Genomic DNA, 21,643 nt, shown 5'->3' on the forward strand with positions numbered 1-21,643 from the left:
GATATATAATGGTAAAATATAAAGGCACTGTAAATCATTTTGGATTAAAGCATAAGTCTAAATGTCAGAATAAAAGGAAACCACAGCTCTAGGCGTTTCGTACCGTAACACAATTGTCATAAGCGTCCCGCACCACTTCATACTCAATTTCCTTCCAGCCTTTAAGCGATTTGTCAACCAGGACTTGTGATGTGTGAGCAAAGGCCTGGGTAACCAATGTGATCATTTCCTCTCTATTATTGGCAAAGCCTGAACCTAGTCCACCCAGGGCAAACGCAGAACGGACCAGAACAGGATAGCCAAGTCTTTCAGCAGCAGCCACTGCCTATAGGTAACACAAATTGTTGGACCAAGCAAACATTGAAACTTTACTAAACGTATTTTAATAGTAATAAGACCAAAATCTGTATCTAAGTGTTTAAAAAAAAAAAAAAAAGTATTATTATTACTATTACTATAATTTTCTATAAATAAATATATTTATTGGAACAAAAATATGAATATATAAAATACACACACATATATAAACAACTAACACTTTACACTAAGGTATCATGTTAACATGAATTAATGCATTAACTAGCTAACATGAACTAACAACAAGCAATACATTTGTAACAGTCTTCCTTCATCTTTGTTGATGTTAGTTAATAAAAATCCAATGAACAAGTTCATTGTTTGTTCATGTTAGCTCACAGTGCATTAACTAATGTTAACAAATACAACATTTGATTTTAAAAATGTATTAGTAAATAAGAAATAAATGCCATAGTATAGTAATCAAGAATTGTTCATTCTTGGTTCATATTAACCAAAGTAGTTATAGACTAATGGTAACTAATGAAACCTTATTGTAAAGTGTTACCAATAACGGTACTCAATTCAGTAAAGAATAAATATGTTCAAGATCATGTTTTTTATTTGTTTTGGCTTTAGTAGAAGGACAAATAAAAGCCAATTATTTAGTATTGGCCAACATTATGTTGCCTTTTATAATACCATTTACAATCTTGAAGAGAAGAGACCCTCTGTCTCAAAAATAAAGCCCTATGAAAGAGGTCCCCAAACTCGGTCCTGGAGGGCCGCTGTCCTGCAAAGTTTAGCTCCAACCCCAATAAAACACACCTGAAACAGCTAATCAGTTCCTTTTTAGGACATAGTAAGACCTTGAATAGCTTTTTAAGGTGTGTTTGATTGGGGTTTGAGCTAAACTCTGCAGGACAGTGGCCCTCCAGGACCGAGTCTGGGGATCCCTGTCATAGAGCTTTATTTTTGAGGAAAAGATTGCAATTGAATCATCATAACTAAGTCCTAGACATAAAAACATTCCCTAATATAGAGTAAATTAATGAGCCAACCTGTTCCACAGACATGGCCGCTTCACTGGGGGCAACATGCTCATTGATTTCCTCCATCTTCTCCACAAAGATCTTCCTGTCTTCAGTCATCTCTATGGCGGCCACTGGGGTTCCAAGCACACGCACTTTGTATTTTTCCAGTATTCCTTGCTTAGTGAGCTCCACACCACAGTTCAATGCCGTCTGACCTCCGAATGTGAGCAACACTCCATCTGGACGCTCATTCTTTATCACCTATTTGAGGGGCAGAAGGATGAATGTTTGAGCTAAGAGACTTTTCTCTTAAAAGCTAAACTAAATCTGACATGGCAAGAATGCCTAGCAAGTTACCTGCGTGACATAATCTGGTGTGATCGGGAGGAAGTAAACTTTGTCTGCCAGGCCCTTTGAGGTTTGTACTGTGGCAATGTTTGGGTTGATAAGAATGGTTTGAATGTTCTCCTCTTTTAGAGCTTTTATAGCCTGAAAAGAAAGACATTTCGGGAAAAGGTGCTTGTTAATTTTTACAATTTTAGTTCATTTGTTACACTGATGAATATATTTCTCCTGTATATGTTGGCTTTCGAGATTCAGTTGTAAGCTTATTTTACAAAGTCACTCAGAGACCAAGCAAGTTTCAAATGAATGGAGAAAACTGAGAAAACAATAACAAACAGTTGGCTTGTAAGATGCACTCTTTAATGGGTGTCTCATGGGTTTTTCTTTGATACTCACCTGAGATCCAGAATAGTCAAACTCTCCAGCTTGTCCAATTGAAAGCCCTCCTGAACCTAGAACCAGAACTTTACGAGGTCGAACAAACGCTTCCGGGTCAGGAGATTCAGGGAAAGTGAGGTGCTCTGTTAGTCTTTGCTTAACTGTATAAAAGATTATGAGTAATAATTAGTCCTGCAAAAATGATGAGCACACTATAAGAACATTTGCATGAGCGACAAACAAGTATGCAATCAACTCTATTGGAATTATGATCCCTTTACAGGCATACGTCATTACAGATCACCTGATTTTCCAGCTTTGCCCTCTTTTGCATCTTTGACAGTATCCAGAAACACATCAAAGAGACTAACAAGGTCTGTGGGACCTGCCATGTGTTCAGGATGGAACTGGACACTGAAAATTATAATGTAACAGTTTATCAAGTTAATACATTAAAATGTTTATATGTTTTTACTAGGGCCGGGACTTTAACGCGTTAATTAAGATTAATTAATTACGTAACTTTAACGCGTTAATTAATTACGCAAAATAATAAAAAATTTAACCGCATTTATTTTTGCACCGCGGAAGGTTTTTCAATGAATCAGTTTCGACGGACCGATTATACTGGAACACCAACTAGCGCGACAACTACAACAACAAACCATGGGTGCGTCTCAATCCGCTCCCTAGTTCAGTAGTCAGGGCACTGATCAGGGAGTCAGCCCATTGACTTATGTCTTGATCAGTGCCCTGACTAGGGAACTAGGGAGCTGATATGCGTGAACATGAACGAAGAAGCTGATGAGACCGCTTTGCTTGGCCCCGTGGATTGGAAATTTTGTTTTAAAAAACGAAAGAATGGAAGCGTCGTCAAGAGCATGGTTGTGTGCAAGCTATACAACAAGGAATTTGCGTATCACCGCAGCACATCGAGCCTCAAATATCACAAATATGCTTTTGCTTAACTTAATGGCAAACATTGCGCTGGTCTGCTGGACTGAAATAAATAAACAATATTTTGTTGATTAAGCTTATGTTTTCAGTCATTATTCAATGGTATACTAAAAATACATGTGAAAAATTACTTCTCATTGTTCTCAGGTCAAATATTTATATGCGATTAAAATGCGATTAATTTCGATTAATTAATTACAAAGCCTCTAATTAATTAGATTAATTTTTTTAATCAAGTCCCGGCCCTAGTTTTTACTGTATCTATGTATGTAAACAAAACACACATGAGAAATGAAGGCAAACCTGAATAGTGGTTTGTGGTTATGAACAATGCCCTCACTGGTTTGGTCATTGGCATTTGTGAAGAGCACATCCCAGTCTTCAGGGAGAGTTTGGGGATCCACAGCAAACCCATGATTTTGAGATGTGATGAAACAGCGATTTGTTCCTTTATGGATGCAGGGCTGGTTATGGCCACGATTACCATACCTAAAATACAAAGGGAACGTGAAGGAAGTTGTAGCTTTTCAAATTCACAATAAGATGATGCATTGCTTCACAGACATAAACCATCATCTTCTGAATGAACCCGCTGACTATCTGCTTCTGAAGAAAGGGCTGTAGATTGGCATCACATCCGGCCTTGAGCACAAGCAAACAACGCTACTATCCCAGGACTCTTAGAACAACACAGCCGCTGATCCCAGGAGTAACACAGCGGCTCCTGTCTAGACGGCTGAGCTCAGCATAAAATAGATTTCACCCCTTGTTGGTTTTTCATGAAAATTGGAATGGCATGGTAAAAGCCAAGGAACCAACTTTTTGTTCCTCTGCAAACCCTATAATCCACTGACCCTAACTTGATGCTGTTTGGTTCAGTTAGACTGCACAAATCCTATAATTTTTTTACCTAAATGCCAGGTAAGGTGTCGTTTTGTTGCTTTACTTGAGAAAAAAAAAGCCATGTGTTGACTTTGAAACAAGAGTATATTTTAGATGATATGCATCTGTGGTGAAATTACTAGATTTTTGCGTCAGTACATGTTTATTTTAATGCGAACAATGTTCTATCACTTTAATGCAGCAACGCAGCGCAGCAAAAAATAGACTCGGTACGAAAACGATCCGTGCACTGCTGCAGACGCAACGCTCCTGGAATGGACTGACGGACCGCATCCGCGTGCAGTGTGAAAGCTGTCATCCGTTAACATGGGTACTGAAAAAAATACGCAGCGCACACGCACTGCAGACGGAGTATGTGTGAAACGGGCGTAAGAAGTCTTTTTTGTCCATACAATGGAAAACAATGGGTTCCAATGTTGTTTGTTTTCCAAAGTTCTTCAAAATATTGTGTTCCAAAGAGTAACAATGCAGGTCTGAAACTCCATTAGTGAGACTAAATCCTTTTTGTATTTGATAGAACCATCCCTTTAATATGAAATATGCATTACAATTTAGCAGAAAGTGAAAAAGATGAATGGATTGCTTACTTCATTTTGTATGTTTTTGCGCCAATGACCAAAGATAGCAGCTGATGGCCCAGACAAATCCCAAAGACAGGTTTGGGGTTCTCCACACATGCCACCTTCCGTATATTCTCTACAGTCTCCTTACAGTACTCTGGATTGCCAGGGCCATTGCTGATGAACAACCCATCAAAGTCTAGAGAGAAATAGAAGCAACACAGAAGTGATAACATTTTCATTTTCCTAAAATAGCAGACGACATCTTTAAAATGTACATAGCTACATTAGCTAAACTAATATTAGTTTTTGCTGAAATAGCCTATCAATAATTGACCTATCAGACCTATCGAATGCAGATGAGCCAATAGCAGCTGAGCATCAGTTGCACAAGCATTGGACATCTTTAGGTTTCAGTGCCATAGAGATGCATTGGAAAATCTGATGCTCTCATCGGTTTGATGGTGTTTAAGCTACAAAAATGGTAAAACGATGTTCCTGGGGTACTGTAACACTCATTCCAGGTATCCTGAGAGGATTTTCTTTGTTTGTCATACTCTCATTAAGTTATGATTAAAGTTAGTGATAGGTAACTAACTGTTACCTCATGTAACGGTGTTCAGTTAAATAAAAAACACATAAACGATGGTCTACATTTCATTGCATCTACAAATATTAAGATGGTTACATGTAAATGAATTTAACCTAATGTTAACCCTGTGGTACATGAACAGAGTTGATCCTGGATGTTATCATCTGCGATCGTAATGAGGCTTCTCATCGTTTAGTTTGTTTTTGTTAACATTTTTGTGAGTTTAAGTATGTTTAAGGTCTACATTATCTGTCTTACTATAGTTGAGGGACTCCTATTTTGATGAGTATTATAGTTCACGGGTAGTGAAAAGGAGAGCTCGGACGCAGTTTATCGGAGTTGTTTTGCAGATACAGACTTGCCAGTTATAAACTGCACCCACGAAATGGTCTGTGTGTTTGTTTATTGTTAGTTTTACGTAATTTGTGGTGTATATTAATGATAATGCAACGGAGATAGAGAGTTTCTGAATTAGATGTAATGCGCACGCTTTGTTTGTTCAGCTGATTTTCTTGGAGTAAAAAAACGATGTAATAAACTTCATAAACCACCAGAAAAGTTTGTTCATCATTTAGACAGGGTATACGCTACATTTTGTGTCCAAAAACATCTTGGGGTGAGGTTTACACACTGACAGCTGTCATTGTAAGACATTACAACTGAGTTAGCAATAGTAACTAAGGGGGGCGGGGCTTACCGATAGGTCAATTGTGAAATTTTAACTGATATCTAAAATTCCTTGCATCATACAAGACATGAACATATCACCCACCAATAATTGTGTTAAATAATCGTTATTTCAATACTGACAAAATAGAGTTTATGTTTTTTGCTATAATCAAGCACATCCTTTAATAACATATGGAAAACAGCACCATGGCTCACCATTGCTATCCAGAGGATGATCCCATGGGACAACAGTGACCCGGGCGCCTCTCTGGCACAGGCAACGGATTTGGTTGTACTTTATGCCGCAGTCTATAGCAGTGATTCTCACTGTTCCCTTTGGATTAAAAACCTTTGGTTCCTGTTAGCATAAATAACACAAGGAATAAAATGTCATTAAACTAAATTTAAATAACATTAAAACTGATCAGAAGACATTTATCAAAGCTAGCCACCTACTTTCATGGAAACTTCTTTAACAAGGTTTCGGGTGTCTGGATTGTCAAACGGAATGTTGTTAGCTAAAGTTCCTTCCACCACAAGTTTCCCCAACATGGTTCCCTTTTCTCTGATCTTTTTGGTCAAGCGTCGAGTGTCAACCCCTGATTTCACAGGAAGAATATGTTTTGTGTTTCAGATTAATGCTTAAACCCAAAACAAATTACATGCTTTACTTTGTATAAATCAAAGCCTGCACCGACTGACCTTCGAGACCAGGGATGCCTTGCTCTCGCAACCACTCATCCAGAGACTTGGCAGAGCTCCAGTGACTGGGGTTCTCCGAGACCTCCCCAACAATGAGAGCAGCAGCATGGATTCTGGAAGATTCAAACCACTAGACCACAAAGAGAAACATTTAGAAGAAATCATAAAAGTATTATTAAAATTATTTGGTTTAGAAGACTTATGTATGGATACAAGAAAGGAAAAAAACCTTGGTGAGTCCGAACTCCCCATCCTCATCTTTAGGAACACCATAATTGCCAATCATCGGGTATGTCAGAGTAAGTATTTGCGACTTGTAAGAGGGATCTGTGAGAGCCTCTGGATAACCCACCATTCCTGTCTGGAAAACTGAGGATACATGACATATGACTTTGGGATATCAAAAGTACTACTGCATCTGCACAAAATGTATATGACAGTTCACTTAAATATATAATTGGAAAAATATTGCTGAAAACATATTACTAACTTGCCATTGTTTTGATTTAATGTGTTATAATTTAACTTAATAAATAGGCCATGACTGTATCAAGGACAGGGACATTTTTACAGGTTTTGTTATTGAAATTATGACCATCCGAGTAGGACTAATGGTAGGGGTCAGTGCGATATAAGAGGGGTTTTGTCATTCATGTATCCTGCAAATATCCATGTCTAAATCAATTGAAAACAAGTCCGACCTCTGACCTTCAAATGTGTTTGATGCATTTAATTGTATTTGTCTTAGCCTTCAAAGAAAAACAACAAACTTAATTTAAATTTATTTATTTAACACATATATTTTGACGCAGTTAAACAAAATACTTTTTTTTTTTTTTTTTTAACTCAGATGTTTAACTTTATATAATGTTATAATGTATAGTAAAATAATAACTTTACAAATGTGTTTATTGATTTACAATGATCAAGCGGTAACATTTAAGATGTAAAATGTACACCCATGATTGCAAAAACAAATTATCATTACTTGAAGAGAAAACTTTTCATTTAATGCATGTAGTGTATGGAAAGTTGGGGGGAAACTTCGTTATAAAACAAATGTTTTTCTCCAAAACATGTTGGCCACAATTACTGGCACCTCTAGAATTTTTAATGAGTAAAATATCTATGAAGAGACTTCCGGTTGACGGCTGATCAGTATGGCGGATTAGTCTTTGAGCTCCTCAAAGTTGGGTTGTACTTTCCCCTGAAATTCAAAGTAATTGCTTTTGAAATAGACAAATTTTGTCTGAAAATATGCCAGGGGGAGGCAAGAGAGGGCCTAGGAAAATGCAAGGAGATAAAGAACAGCTAAATTTTGAACAAGGCGAAGCACATGTGAACGCCGAAATAGAAGATGACGACGGCGAGGCATCAACGCAGACCCTACACGAAACAATGCTAAGTATTAGCAAACAGATAAGTGGCCTACGGACTGAGCTGAAATCGGATCTTGATGCATTCAAAGCAGACATAAAACAAGAGATGAATACTCTTAAACATGACATCAATCAACAACTAACAGTGACAAAGCTAGCGGTGCAGGAACAGAGTGAAAAACTCGAAGAAGCTCAGAATCGCATAGGAGGAATTGAGACTTGGTCAACGGCAGCTAACGACGCGGTCAAAAAATTACTTAAGGAGCAAAAGAAGATGCTGGACAAGATTAACGACCTGGAATCAAGGGGGAGAAGGAATAATTTGAGAATTTATGGGGTCTGCTAAGGAGAAGAGGGCAGTTCCACAATGACCTTCGTTGAAAACCTACTTCGAAGTGAAAAGTTGATCAGCGAGGGTACTGACCCGCAAATACAACGAGCTCATCGCTCCCTTGGCCCCAACCCTCCCGCGGATGCTCCCCCGCGATCCATCATCGTGAACTTTCTTGAATTTAAGATCAAGGAGACCGTACTAAAAAACGCGTGGCAAAAAAAGATACTCATACGAGATAAGCCCGTAACGTTTGACCATGACTATACCACGGCAGTGGTGCAACAGCGCCGAGCTTATAAACATATTAAGAGCGCGCTGAAGGCTAAAGGCATCCGATTTCAATCACCTTTCACCAACCTTCGAATCCATTGGGACACGGGCCCACGGTTGTACCACACCCCGGCGGAGTATGAAGGTAAATTGATGCCATATAGAATTGCAAGCGTAGGGTAAGATTTGTGAAAGTGTACATAAGATTGCAAGCGTAAATTAAATTTGCATGCACAAGATAAGTTTTGCAAAGGTGTAAATTGCCTTTCAAGTGTAAGAAAAAAATTATTGCAGCATTTTACTGTTTTCATAAGTGTAATTCATGTATTGTGAAACTGCAGCTTCATGTTAACGCAAAATAAATATGATCTGTATTCTTCTGACTTCCATTTTTCTGCGCTTACCCTTTTGACACGTTTATTTCGCCAAAATACGGCCAAAAGCATTGCACGCCTGTGAACATCGATTTGCAAGCGGAAAAAACAGAGTCAGGAACTGCGAAATAGATTGAGTGTGTAAAACCAACCTTTGTGTAAAAAAAATTAACTGTTGCAACTGTCTAAATGACTTGTTGTGTGCGTAGGGCAAAAAGGCTCCCGAAATAAACCGATTTGCACAGTTCCGTCTTTCTTTTAGCTGCGCTAACAGTTTTGGCACGATTCTGTCACTGACTGAGTTTATCAAGCGCGAGGAGGAAGGCGGGTCCACCTTCTTCTGGAGCCAATCAAATGAGCTGCTCGATTTACTCTTATCTGATTGGTTCAACCAAGTTGGTTCAAACCTCAGACGCCAGAACACATCTTTATCTTCATTTTACTTTTAATGCACAAATACATATAAATAAACAAACAAACAAACAAATAAACAAATAAATAAATAAATGACGATTGCTAAATAAGCTGTGCATTTTAGACGTATGTTTTCATCCTGAATTTCGAGCTGGTGTAGTCATTGGTTTGGAATTGTATATATATATAAACACCACTGAGCTGATGTTAAACTTCACAATCAAAACATTTCTTTCCCATTCTTTAATAGCCATGTAACAATACCATTCTGAATAATTTTTTCAGACCACATTTCATGGTATTTAACAATCAATTATATATTTTGAAACATCGTTCTGGTCACTGTCAATATTGATTCTGATTAGTGATCGTGTAGTTGTGTAGACAGATCAAGCTATTATATAGTTAGCATGAAAAAGGAAATTCTTTCTCTTTGTCCAGATTTGACTGTAGGATAATACAAAACTGATACTTCAAATCAATATAAAACTCAACTTTGACAAAGAGTAGCCTTTTATAATGATTCATATTTATATAACAAGGAATACACAGCCATACAGTAGGGATATACCGCCATCTAGAGGTTAAACGATGGCATTACAGATGATAAATGGTGCATAATTTAGAGGTACCCTTAAAATACATGTTAAAGGAAAACATATTTTTGTTATTATGAACTAATTTTAGCAAAATACTACTACTACTACTACTACTAATAATAATAATAATAATTTTGGAATCGCCTCTGATCAGTAGTCAGGTGATATTATGCATGCAGTGCAAATACTAGGTCTACTTTTAGCAGCATCAAGATTACAAACTTATATCTGGCAGGATGATGATGATGATGACGATGATGATGATGCATGCACTGAATTCACATAAATTTTCTTTCTCAACACACCAGCTCAGAATTCAGGATGGAAACATATAAGTCTTAAACCTAATGGTGCACAGATTGTTAAGCAATTGTGCTTTATTTATTTATTTATTTATTTATTTATTTATTTATTTGTTTATTTATATGTATTTGTGCATTAAAAGTAAAATGAAGATAAAGATGTGTTCTGGCGTCTGAGGTTTGAACCAACTTGGTTGAACCAATCAGATAAGAGTAAATCGAGCAGCTCATTTGATTGGCTCCAGAAGAAGGTGGACCCGCCTTCCTCCTCGCGCTTGATAAACTCAGTCAGTGACAGAATCGTGCCAAAACTGTTTGCGCAGCTAAAAGAAAGACGGAACTGTGCAAATCGGTTTATTTCGGGAGCCTTTTTGCCCTACGCACACAACAAGTCATTTAGACAGTTGCAACAGTTTATTTTTTTTACACAAAGGTTGGTTTTACACACTCAATCTATTACGCAGTTCCTGACTCTGTTTTTTCCGCTTGCAAATCGATGTTCACAGGCGTGCAATGCTTTTGGCCGTATTTTGGCGAAATAAACGTGTCAAAAGGGTAAGCGCAGAAAAATGGAAGTCAGAAGAATACAGATCATATTTATTTTGCATTAACATGAAGCTGCAGTTTCACAATACATGAATTACACTTATGAAAACAGTAAAATGCTGCAAATATTTTTTTCTTACACTTGAAAGGCAATTTACACCTTTGCAAAACTTATCTTGTGCATGCAAATTTAATTTACGCTTGCAATCTTATGTACACTTTCACAAATCTTACCCTACGCTTGCAATTCTATATGGCATCAATTTACCTTCATAGCGGAGGCTTTACGTGAGATGAGAAATCAGGGAATCGAGGTGGAAGAACCCAAGGATCGCGGAGGTCTCGATTCGGCTGTCCTGCTGGATCAGCTGGAGAGCGCATCACCATGGCAACCCGCCCCTCGCCACAGAGACAAGGGAGTTATCAAACGCGTACGCGATCGACTACAGGAGTTTCAACGTCCCCCGCACTAGCTAAATGTCGGCATGTCCTACAGGTTAGGGGTGGGCGATATCTCGATATTTAAAATATATCGAGATATTTTTTCAGCTCGATATGGATTTGGACATATCGTATATATCGATATGTTGTTTATATTAAATTCTGATTCCGCCACTTTGCTTGTTTGCCTTCTCTGTGTTGTGCTCGCGGAGCCTCGCGCGCCTCCCGCCTCTTGCTTTGTTCCCCCTCCCCTCGCATGTTGTCTCATTGAACACGGCTGCTTCCACAACCAGGTGAGGATTAGTTATCATACTGACAAGCGCGCACGTTGTTCAGGACTCAGTTTAGAGACCATGTTTTCCTTCTAACACAACTGCTTGCTAAAATTCATAAAGAAATATTAATGTTCATCATAGTTCAAAGCGCACGTTTCACCCACAGTCAGGTGATTGACACTACTGGTGCGAGACGCGGTCGCAATCATGCCAGTTTATGATTCGTGTCTAACTGATCGCATAGTTTTCGGTTAAAATGTCAAAATGATCGCATATCATTTGAAAACTTTTAAAAAGTATTGCAATATCATTACTATTATTATTTTGTCAGCTTTATCACGGGATTATGATGTATAGGTCTATTCACGTTTTAACCAAGAGTGAAAAACGCGACATCCCGGGTGTCCTGAGACACGCGGTGCTCTTCTGTCAGTTGTACTGTATCATATTATCTTATAGCCTACCTTCTGACATTCATATTTCGTTCTGTAACTGGAAAAGAAGTGAAATTCAGCTCATGTGTTGCCTACATGATCTGCATGATGAGTTTGAATTTTGTCAAACTCATGACAAACATCACTATTTGAATTTTGATACAAATTTAACAGGAAGTGGTGTTATGACAAAATCAGTTTTTTTATATCTCAGTCATGCCCCCATCTTTCTGCAAAATGCTTACTGTTTACTTTAACTGTAAAAAAGGGAGTCTTTGATTCATCTTTTGAAAGCATGAAATAAATGAAAAGAAGGCAATATTATTTATTTTCTTTTACAGTTAAATTATTATTATGTATTTAATCAGGGAGTTTTTTATTTTTTTTTAAATGTCGCAAAAGCACTTGACTACCTCTTTGCACTTCAATTAAAAAAAAAAGTTTTTGTGGTATTTGGCATATTTGTTTTTGCTGTAGTTTTTAGGGGGTTATTTTTCCTGTAAAGATATCGAGATATATATCGTATATCGAGATATAGCAAAATATATCGAGATATATTTTTTGCTCCATATCGCCCAGCCCTACTACAGGTGCTTCTCGCTTGTTTATTTTGGGACCATTAACCCACACATAAAACATGTGCTGATTAAATCTACGGTTGTAGTCTACGAAGTTGATGCTACTTTAGGCGTTAGGAATATATTTACCCTACTTTGAGGATGACAAACCTGACCTGGAATGAGTGAAACTCATTTTGCGTTATCACTAGTTCTGGGAGGGGGCCCTCGCTTCGTGCGAGGCTTTTCCCCCTCACTTAATGTTGGGATTACAACCCAGAGTGTACTTTTAGTACCTCATTTTGGAAGTCATTGTGTTCATTCTAAATATACTTCTGTATGTTCATTAGTTCTTTTTCATTGCTTTTTATTTGGGAGGCTTTGGGAGGAGGAAGAGCTACATTTTATTTTATTATCGGATGATACAAAAACTTGAAATAATGTCACTGAATGTAAACGGTCTTGGGAATGCAATCAAAAGAGCAAGGGTAATGACAAAAATAAAGAAAGAAAATAAACACGTTATCTTTCTACAGGAAACCCATTTGTCACCACAAGAGCACGAGAAATTAAAAAAATTTGGATACGAGAAAATATACCACAGTTCTCATGTTCATAGTCACAAAAGAGGTGTATCCATCCTCATATCGAAGTCGTTGAAATTTGATACATATAAAGAAATAAAAGACAAAGAGGGGCGCTACGTTATAGTGAAAGGCAAAGTTGAAAGCAGCAAATTGACTTTAGTTTGTATATATGCACCTCCAAAAAGTGATAGACACTTTTTTAAAGACTTATTTGATATGATCTCTCTAGAATCTGAGGGAATTTGTATTTGTGGTGGGGATCTCAATGTAATACTGAATTATAATCTGGACACAACTAGCCAAATCAGAAGTAAAAAAGCAATTGGAAAATTTGTAAACACTACACTCAAAGAAACTGGACTTGTAGATGTATGGAGGCTATTACACCCCACACAAAGAGACTATACCCATTATTCTGTCCCGCACTCTGTACATACACGGATTGATTATTTTCTAATGCAAAAGGAAACATGCTACAGAGTGTTGGACTGTAGAATTGGAGTCGCTGATGTTTCTGATCATAATGCAATTTTTTTAACTATCCAAATAGACTCCACACCCAAAAACTCTGTGTGGCGGCTCAATGTGGGTATTCTCAACAATGAGAAAATTGTGAATGATATTAAGCAAGAAATTGATACATTTCTTAGAGAAAATGATAATGGGGAAGTTGACCCTTTAATCCTTTGGGATGCGTTGAAGGCTGTGCTGCGGGGAAAACTAATAGCTATAACTGCACAACTTAAGAGAGCTAGAAAACAGAAGTACGAAAAATTGATGATTACTTTGAAAGAGCTAGAAAATAAATTTAAGCATAAAAGAGAATTAAATATACAAAAACAGATAAAGGAAGTAAAAATACAAATAGAAGAATTACTTAATCAAGAAGTAGAGAAAAAGGCAAGATACGTCAAGCAAAGTTATTATGAACTTGGTCCCAAGTCAGCAAAGCTACTTGCTCGTAGACTGCGGAAACAATATGCGGATACTGCAATTCACAAAATTAAAAACCCAATATCACAGAAAATTGAAACTAAACCTGAGGAGATTGAAAAGATTTTCAGGGAATATTATCAAAAACTGTATTCACAAGATGAGACCTTGAACAAGTGGTACATAAGAAATTTCCTTGATTCATTAGATTTACCTAGCATTGGGATGATACAGAACAAAACAATCACCAAAGAGATTTCACTAGAAGAACTAAATAAAGCGCTGGGAAAAATGAAGACTAATAAAACCCCAGGTGGTGATGGGTTTCCTGCGGAGTGGTACAGAAAATTTCGTGACAATCTGAACCCAATTTTATTAAGATCTTTTAACTGGACGATAAAGGAAGGCTGCATTCCACCATCTTGGAAAGAGGCCATTGTGTCGTTGATTCCCAAGGAGGGGAAAGATAGAGAGGATTGTGTTAATTACAGACCCATCTCCATTTTGAATGTGGACTATAAATTGTATACTTCAATTATTGCTAAAAGACTGGAATCATTTGTTACAGAATTGATTGATGAGGATCAATGTGGGTTTATTCCAGCTAGACAAACACAGGATAATATTAGAAGAACTTTACACATACTCGGAAAAATCAACAGAGATAAATCAAGTACAGCTCTTATAAGTCTGGACGCTGAAAAGGCGTTTGACAGGGTGGGGTGGGAATTCCTGTACCAGACGCTTGAAAGATTCGGATTCAATCAAGACTCAATAAAAATTATTAGGGCAATTTATCAGCAGCCTACTGCCAGAATCAAGGTGAATGGGTCTCTAACAGATCGGTTTTTTTTGAGTAGAGGGACAAGGCAAGGCTGCTGTTTGAGCCCCATCCTCTTTGCTCTGTACATTGAACCATTGGCACAGGCTATCAGACAAGAGGAGGGAATAAAGGGTATCAATATGGGACAAATGGAGCACAAAATAGGATTATACGCTGACGATATTATGCTATACTTGCAGGAGTTGGACACCTCTCTCCCTAAACTTTTGGAGATAATTGAACAGTTTCATGTTTGCTCCGGTTATAAACTAAATATCACAAAAACTCAAATGATTCACTTTAATTACTGTCCAGGAGAAGAAATTAAAAATAAATTAAATATAAATTGGAAAACAAAAACACTGAAATATTTAGGCGTAATAATAACAAAAAACCCTGAGCTGCTATACAAAGCAAACTATAAGCCAATAAATAATAACATAAAAAAAGATTTGGAGAGATGGTCGACCTACCCGTTAGATTTTAGTAGCAGAATAACTGTAATAAAAATGAATATTCTGCCAAGGCTCCTGTATTTGTTCCAGTCACTTCCAGTGGAAATACCACTTCAACAATTTGCACAATGGGACAAAATGGTGTCAAGGTTCATATGGGGGGGGAAACGTCCCAGAATACGTCTCTCTACTTTACATCTGCCAAAAGAGAAAGGTGGAATGGCTTTGCCAAATTTAAACCTGTACTTTCAAGCTGCACAACTACGACCTTTGTGCCTTTGGTGTGATAACTCTTATATTGCACGATGGAAAGATATTGAGACTTCTGTACCAGGTCATAATGTTCAAACCCTGTTGGGGGAGGAAGGCCTAGATGACACTTTAAGGAAGGGTCTGAATCCTATAGTTAAATTCTCTCTTGAGATATGGTTCTCTTTGATTAAAAAATTTAAACTTAAAAATGATCAAAGAATACTAAAATGGATCGCACTGGACAATAGTTTTAAGCCGGGCATTTATGACAGGACTTTTAAGGATTGGATGAATAGGGGTCTGACAGCTTTCTGTATAGCTACTAAAAATAACAAGATGAAGAATTTTCAGGAGCTAAAGGATAGTTTCGATCTAAATAACCATGACCTTTTCAGATATTTACAATTGAGAGATTACTACTGCAAAGAAATTAAGGGGACTTCTTCTGACGTGGTAAACCCTCTTATTGAAATAATGTGTGGCGCTTATCAACAAAAGACTAATAAGATTGTATCTAAACTCTATCGGAGTCTGATGGAGAACTTGAAAAACACTACACTTTACGTAAAAACAAAATGGGAGTCTGAATTAAAGATTGTCCTCACAGAGGAGGAATGGTACCAAACATGCCGTCTACTCCAGACCTCCACCAACTCCCAACAGTGGAGAGAATTTAATTGGAAGTGTCTTATAAGGTTTTTCATCACCCCTTATTTGAAGAGTAAACAACTTGGGATACCTCAAGACTGTTGGAGGGACTGTGGTAGTAGGGATGCAAACCATGCTCACATCTTCTGGACATGTCCTAAAATTCAACCATTTTGGACTATTGTTAACAATACGTTACAGAAGGTACTGGGATACAGGATCCCAAAGGACTGTAAAGTTTTGCTTCTTGGAAACATCGCAGAAAGTGTGCGAAAGGAGGATCTTTATTTATCCAAGATTTTGTTATCTGCTGCCCGAAAGGCTATTACTAGACTTTGGCTCAAATCGAACATCCCAGATCAACAGCAATGGACAAATATAATTCAAAACATTTTCATAATGGAAAAATTAACCTACACTATAAGGTTAAGAGAATCATCATTTAAGGAAAAATGGAGAAAATGGACCCACTTTCTTGCCCTAGAGTCTGCATAACTTTTCCTCATTATATAACTATACATTGTGTGTTGAGTCTGTGAGACTCTACCGATTGGGTTCTGGTAATTTTGCACAAGAGATGAAAGAAGTTATGCATATGTACGGTTTATTATTCAGTGTTTCCGAAGATCATAATTTGACTTATTGTTTGTTTGTTTCAATTGTACTAGATACCTCCTCCTAGGCCTCAGTTGATTTGGTTCGATGTTGGATATGTATGTGTGTATGTATGTATGTATGCATATGTGTATGTATGTATATGTATGTATGTGTGTATATATATATTTTTTTTTTCTCCTTTCTTTTTGTAATTACTTTTTGTTGTTATTATAAAACTCCAATAAAGATGCAAGTTTAAAAAAAAAAAATATCTATGAATTATATCCCCATTAATATTTACATTTTAGCACAACAGGGGGAACTAGGAACATGACATTGTCTAGCTATGATTTTTTTTTCCCCACAGGAGTATAAATATGAGGAAACACAAAGGACAAATTCCCATAATCATTCATCACAATGAGTTAAACCAAAGAACATAGTTCTTCTGATGTACAGCAAAAGATTGTTGAGCTTTACAAAGGAGGAAATGGCTGTAGGAAAATAGCCAAGGCATTTAAAATCCCAATTTCCATCACCAGGTCAATAATTAAGAAGTTCCAATCAACTAAAGATGCTATGAATCTGCCTGCAAGAGGACGCATGTCTATATTGCCTTAATGCACAGCGAGGAAGAAAAGTTTGAGTGGACAAAGACCACAGATAGAAAATTGGGGTCAGAAAGACTTTTTTTTCCACCAGATGAATTTGGTGCAAACAGGGATAAAAAGTAACCCATGCCCACAGTTAAATATACAGCTGAAGCTTTAATGTTGTGGGCCTATTGCTGGAGGTCCTGGACATGATCTTCAGATACATGGCATCATGGATTCTAGCAAATACCAACAAAAACAAAAAAAATCACAACCTGACAGGCTCCGCTAGAAATCTTATTATGGGCCGTAGATCTTCCATCAGGACAACTATTCAAAACAAACATCCAAATCAACACACAAAGGCGTCACGGAGCACAAAGTATTGCTTCTGCCATGACCATCCCAGCCCCCTGAAATAACCCCTATAGAAAATGAGTAGAGAGACCTGAAGAGAAGAGGCACCAACATGGATCTGAGAATCTGGAGAGATTCTGTTTGGAGGAATGGTTTCTGATCTCGTCAGGTGTTCTACAAACTCAGTCACTATAGAATCTAACAGATATTGAAAGGAGAAAGGAGGTTGCAAAAAGTATTTAATAAAAGGATGCAAATAATTATGGACAACGTGTTTTGGAAAATAGCATGCATTTCATAAGGTGATTTCCCCCTACTTTGAATTCTTTTTATAATTAAAGGTTAGATTGATGTTTGAAAAAGTGCAGATTTTTACAGCCATATCTGATCGTATTTACTAGGGTGCCAATAACTCTGACCACAACTTTTTACTACATACATAAGTGTTGCTAAAAAAAAAAAAAAAAAAAAAAAAAGAGGTGATGGGGACAGTGCTTTTTAAACCCTAACCCAATATCGAAGAGAGCGTATTCCGAAAGTGTATTGTTCTCTCAATTAAAACATATTTTACTTTAAAATATGACTACAGATATAAAACACTCGGACAAATAATAGAGCAAGACAAAAGATCACGAACTTTATTCCTACGAGGTGCCACGATGAACCAAATGATCATGAAACAATTTTCAATACACATGTGGCGCCAACGTGCTTGAAAAGTAAGATAGCTAGCTACTGGCGAGTGTTCCCTTTAAAACGTTTAGCGCGAAATCAGACACGTGTAACTTACTTCCTGCTCACCATATTTACTATTTACTCTCTGGTCAGAGGACAGGACAAGTGTATTATAAGAAGCAGTGGCGGAGAATAGGGACACATATTTTCAGTAAATTTTCTTTGATTTCACTTACCAACTTCACCAGACACTGAGGATACGGCACCGAACAGACGGCCTTTAAACTCTGTCCCGTCCTCCAATACTAAAGTTGCCATTTTCTCCGACATGACTAAGTGTTAGTACTTCTGATCAAAAAGAATCACAGCGAATATCTAACGTTAGCGCTTAAAAGTTTGTGAACCGAAATTAATTTTCGCCGACGTTCCCACGTGAAATCCACGAGCAAGGGGATGTTCGCACGGATGCGATGAAGTGCAATCTTAGATATCGCTATCTAGGCCAAAAACCATGTTGTCCTGATGTAGAAGAAGCTCAATGGCCGGTAGCGATGTTTTAAGTGGGTTAAAGCCAAAAGAGTCTAGGTAGAGATAAGCCCACGCTCTGCTCGACTCACAGTAGCGTGGAGCCGTGCGTTATACGAGCGTGCAAAACTACTCCGAGCGTCAGCACGTCGAAAGGAGGGGGTGGCCTGACCTGAATCTGATGCTGCGCTTTTCACTTAAACTACAATGAGCCTTTACTGTTCTTGCACATCAAGCAAACAAGCTTGAACTTCTGTTTACCACAACTGATGTGTGAGTTGATGAATAAAATATGTGTATGTGAAAACATATGTGAATAAATCTGGTCGTCATCTAAAGAGATCGTGTCTCTTCAGAAAATTCGGACAAAACCTCTTCTTTTATATGGATTAGTTGTTCGATCTCTTTATGAACTTTTTGAAGTATCACAGTATTAGTTGCTTTATGGAAGGACAGAAAGCTCTTACATTTCATGAAAAAGATTAGAGCAAGTTTGACCAAGGGACAAATGTGATGGCTATATAAGACTGGGTCAGAGCATTTCCAAAACTGCAGCTTTTGCAGGATGTTCCTGGTCTGCAGTGGTCATACAGTATCTAAAGTAGTCCAAGGAAAGTGGTGAACCGGTGACATGGTCCTCATGGGTGGTCAAGGCATGATGCACATGGGTATCGAAGGCTGACCCGTGTGGTCCAAATAAACAGACGAGCTACTGAAGCTCAAATTTCTCAAGAAGTCAATGCTGGTTCTGATGGAAAGGTGTCAGAATACACAGTGCATCACAGTTTCTTGCGTATGGCGCTGCATACAGACCAGTCAGGGTGCCCATGCTGACCCCTCTCCACCGCCGAAAGCACCAACAGTGGGCATGTCAGCATTAAACCGGCACAGAGCAATGGAAGAAGGTAGCCTGGTCTGATGAATCACATTTTCTTTTACATCACGTAGATGGCCAGATGCCTTGTACAGACCATGTACACCCTTGGTATTCCCATGGCTGTGGCTTTCAGCAGGATAATGCGCCTTGCCACAAAGCAAAAATGGTTCAGATTGGTTTGAGTTTGAGGTGTTGACTTAAGCTTGGAACATACTCTGCAAGAACAAAGAAATTTGTTCGTTTTCTCAAGGTGGCAAGAACAAGAAAAAAGTTTGTTCAGGCCAGTACATTCATACTTCACTGGAAAAGCAGGTGCCGATCATCTGCATTTCTCCCCATTAACCACGGCCACATTAAATGTCTGACCAATCACACAATAGTTCTCGGACACCCGAAAGAATAAAGTTCTGCTCAGGCGATGTGTCGAGAAAAAAAGGCGAGAACTCCCAGTCCAGGGCAGCGAGAACAAAATGACGTAATTTTGTTCTCGCAGCCCTGGGAGCGAGAACTTTTTTCTCAGTTCTTGCGGATGTTGCAGCCTTCAGTCTCCAAATTCCCCTGATCTCAATCCAATCAAGCATATGTGGGATCTGGGATGTGCTGGATCTGCAGCTAACATCTGTCCTGCTAACACACTGAACAGACGGCCTTTAAATTCTGTTTGTATACTTATATACAGTATGAGATCAAAATTAGAGAACAACATACAATTTCCTAAATTACAAGGTCACTGCTTAGTCCTTTTTGAAATTACCCTAACAGGAGCTGAAGGGCAGGTTTTTTTTAATTATATTTCACAAGTTAAATATATTCTAAAGTACAGTATACAAACACACACACGCAGACACACACATATATATATATATATATATATATATATATATATATATACACACACACACACACACATATATATATATATATATATATACACACACACACACACACACACACACACACACACACACAACTTAAATAAGACAATTCAAAAATAATGCTGGTTAAAATTAGAGAACACTTTCAAATACCTTCAAACTTTGGGTGTTAATCTGGCACTTGGTGCTAATTTCTGTAATAATCTGGCAAACCCAATTTAATTGAAGAAAAATTTCCAATTTTCACTGACGTTGCAAGATGGACAGCCGCTCTAAGGTTACTGAAACCCTACGACACCAGGTTGTCCAGATAAGGGCCAAAGGGATGACCCTTTCAGCTATTGCAAAAGAAGTTGGTCATTCCAAATCTGTAATTTCTACAATATTGAAGCTTTACAAAGACACAAATTCATCCAAGTACCCCAAAAGGTACGCAAGACCAATGCATGAGAGGACAGGACAATGCAGAGACTTTCAATGTGGAATCGGTTCAACACTGCAGCTGGAATTACTCACCAGTTCAGAGCTGAACACAGTAAGGATCTGTCTCGCCATACAGTGTCTTGTCATCTAAGAGAATTCAGACTGAAAGCTCACTGCAGTGGCCTCTCATCAGCAGAAAGAATCAAAAGGCTAGACTGCTAGATTGCTGAGGAGAATGTTGTGTAAACAGATGAGAACTGGTCCAAAGTTCATTTTGGTGATGAATGCAAGTTTAATTTATTTGGGTCCGATGGGAAACATTATGTTCGGCATCAAACTGGGAAAAGATTGAACCCAAAGTGCCCAAAGAAGTCAGTGAAAGATGAAGGAGGAAGTGGCATGGTTTTGGGGATGTTTCTGCAGCAGGACTTGGGCCTATTATACAGCTACATGGCAGAACCTCAGAACCTGTTTTTCAGAACCTCCTTCGGCAACATGTGGTTCCTTCACTGCGAGCATCTCCCAATCAGCCCGCAATTTTTATGCAAGACAATGCCCCCTATCACACTGCAAAACGGGTCAAGGAGTTCCTTTGAAAAATTAAATTGAAATAATGAAATGGCCAGGTCAGAGTCTGATCTAAACCCCATTGAAAATCTAT

At 38.0% G+C, this 21,643-nt stretch overlaps 1 protein-coding gene across 1 annotated transcript in view; it reads right to left on the reverse strand.

Annotated features, from left to right (window-relative positions):
* Window positions 1-18,948, reverse strand: part of cad (carbamoyl-phosphate synthetase 2, aspartate transcarbamylase, and dihydroorotase) — a 42,084-nt gene extending 23,136 nt beyond the window's left edge. The window contains exons 1-12 of the mRNA XM_067417919.1: window positions 18,519-18,948; window positions 6,667-6,806; window positions 6,438-6,567; window positions 6,192-6,334; window positions 5,952-6,093; window positions 4,502-4,673; window positions 3,315-3,500; window positions 2,359-2,468; window positions 2,073-2,215; window positions 1,689-1,820; window positions 1,359-1,592; window positions 104-325 (exon numbers count right to left, since the gene is read on the reverse strand). Coding sequence (XP_067274020.1) covers window positions 104-325; window positions 1,359-1,592; window positions 1,689-1,820; window positions 2,073-2,215; window positions 2,359-2,468; window positions 3,315-3,500; window positions 4,502-4,673; window positions 5,952-6,093; window positions 6,192-6,334; window positions 6,438-6,567; window positions 6,667-6,806; window positions 18,519-18,612 — 1,848 coding nt within the window. The 5' untranslated portion in view covers window positions 18,613-18,948. The remainder of the gene's footprint in view (window positions 1-103; window positions 326-1,358; window positions 1,593-1,688; window positions 1,821-2,072; window positions 2,216-2,358; window positions 2,469-3,314; window positions 3,501-4,501; window positions 4,674-5,951; window positions 6,094-6,191; window positions 6,335-6,437; window positions 6,568-6,666; window positions 6,807-18,518) is intronic.
* Between the last annotated feature and the right edge of the window lie 2,695 nt (window positions 18,949-21,643).

The sequence above is a fragment of the Pseudorasbora parva genome, chromosome 15 (assembly GCF_024679245.1).
Source record: "Pseudorasbora parva isolate DD20220531a chromosome 15, ASM2467924v1, whole genome shotgun sequence".
Taxonomy (NCBI): Eukaryota; Metazoa; Chordata; class Actinopteri; order Cypriniformes; family Gobionidae; genus Pseudorasbora; species Pseudorasbora parva.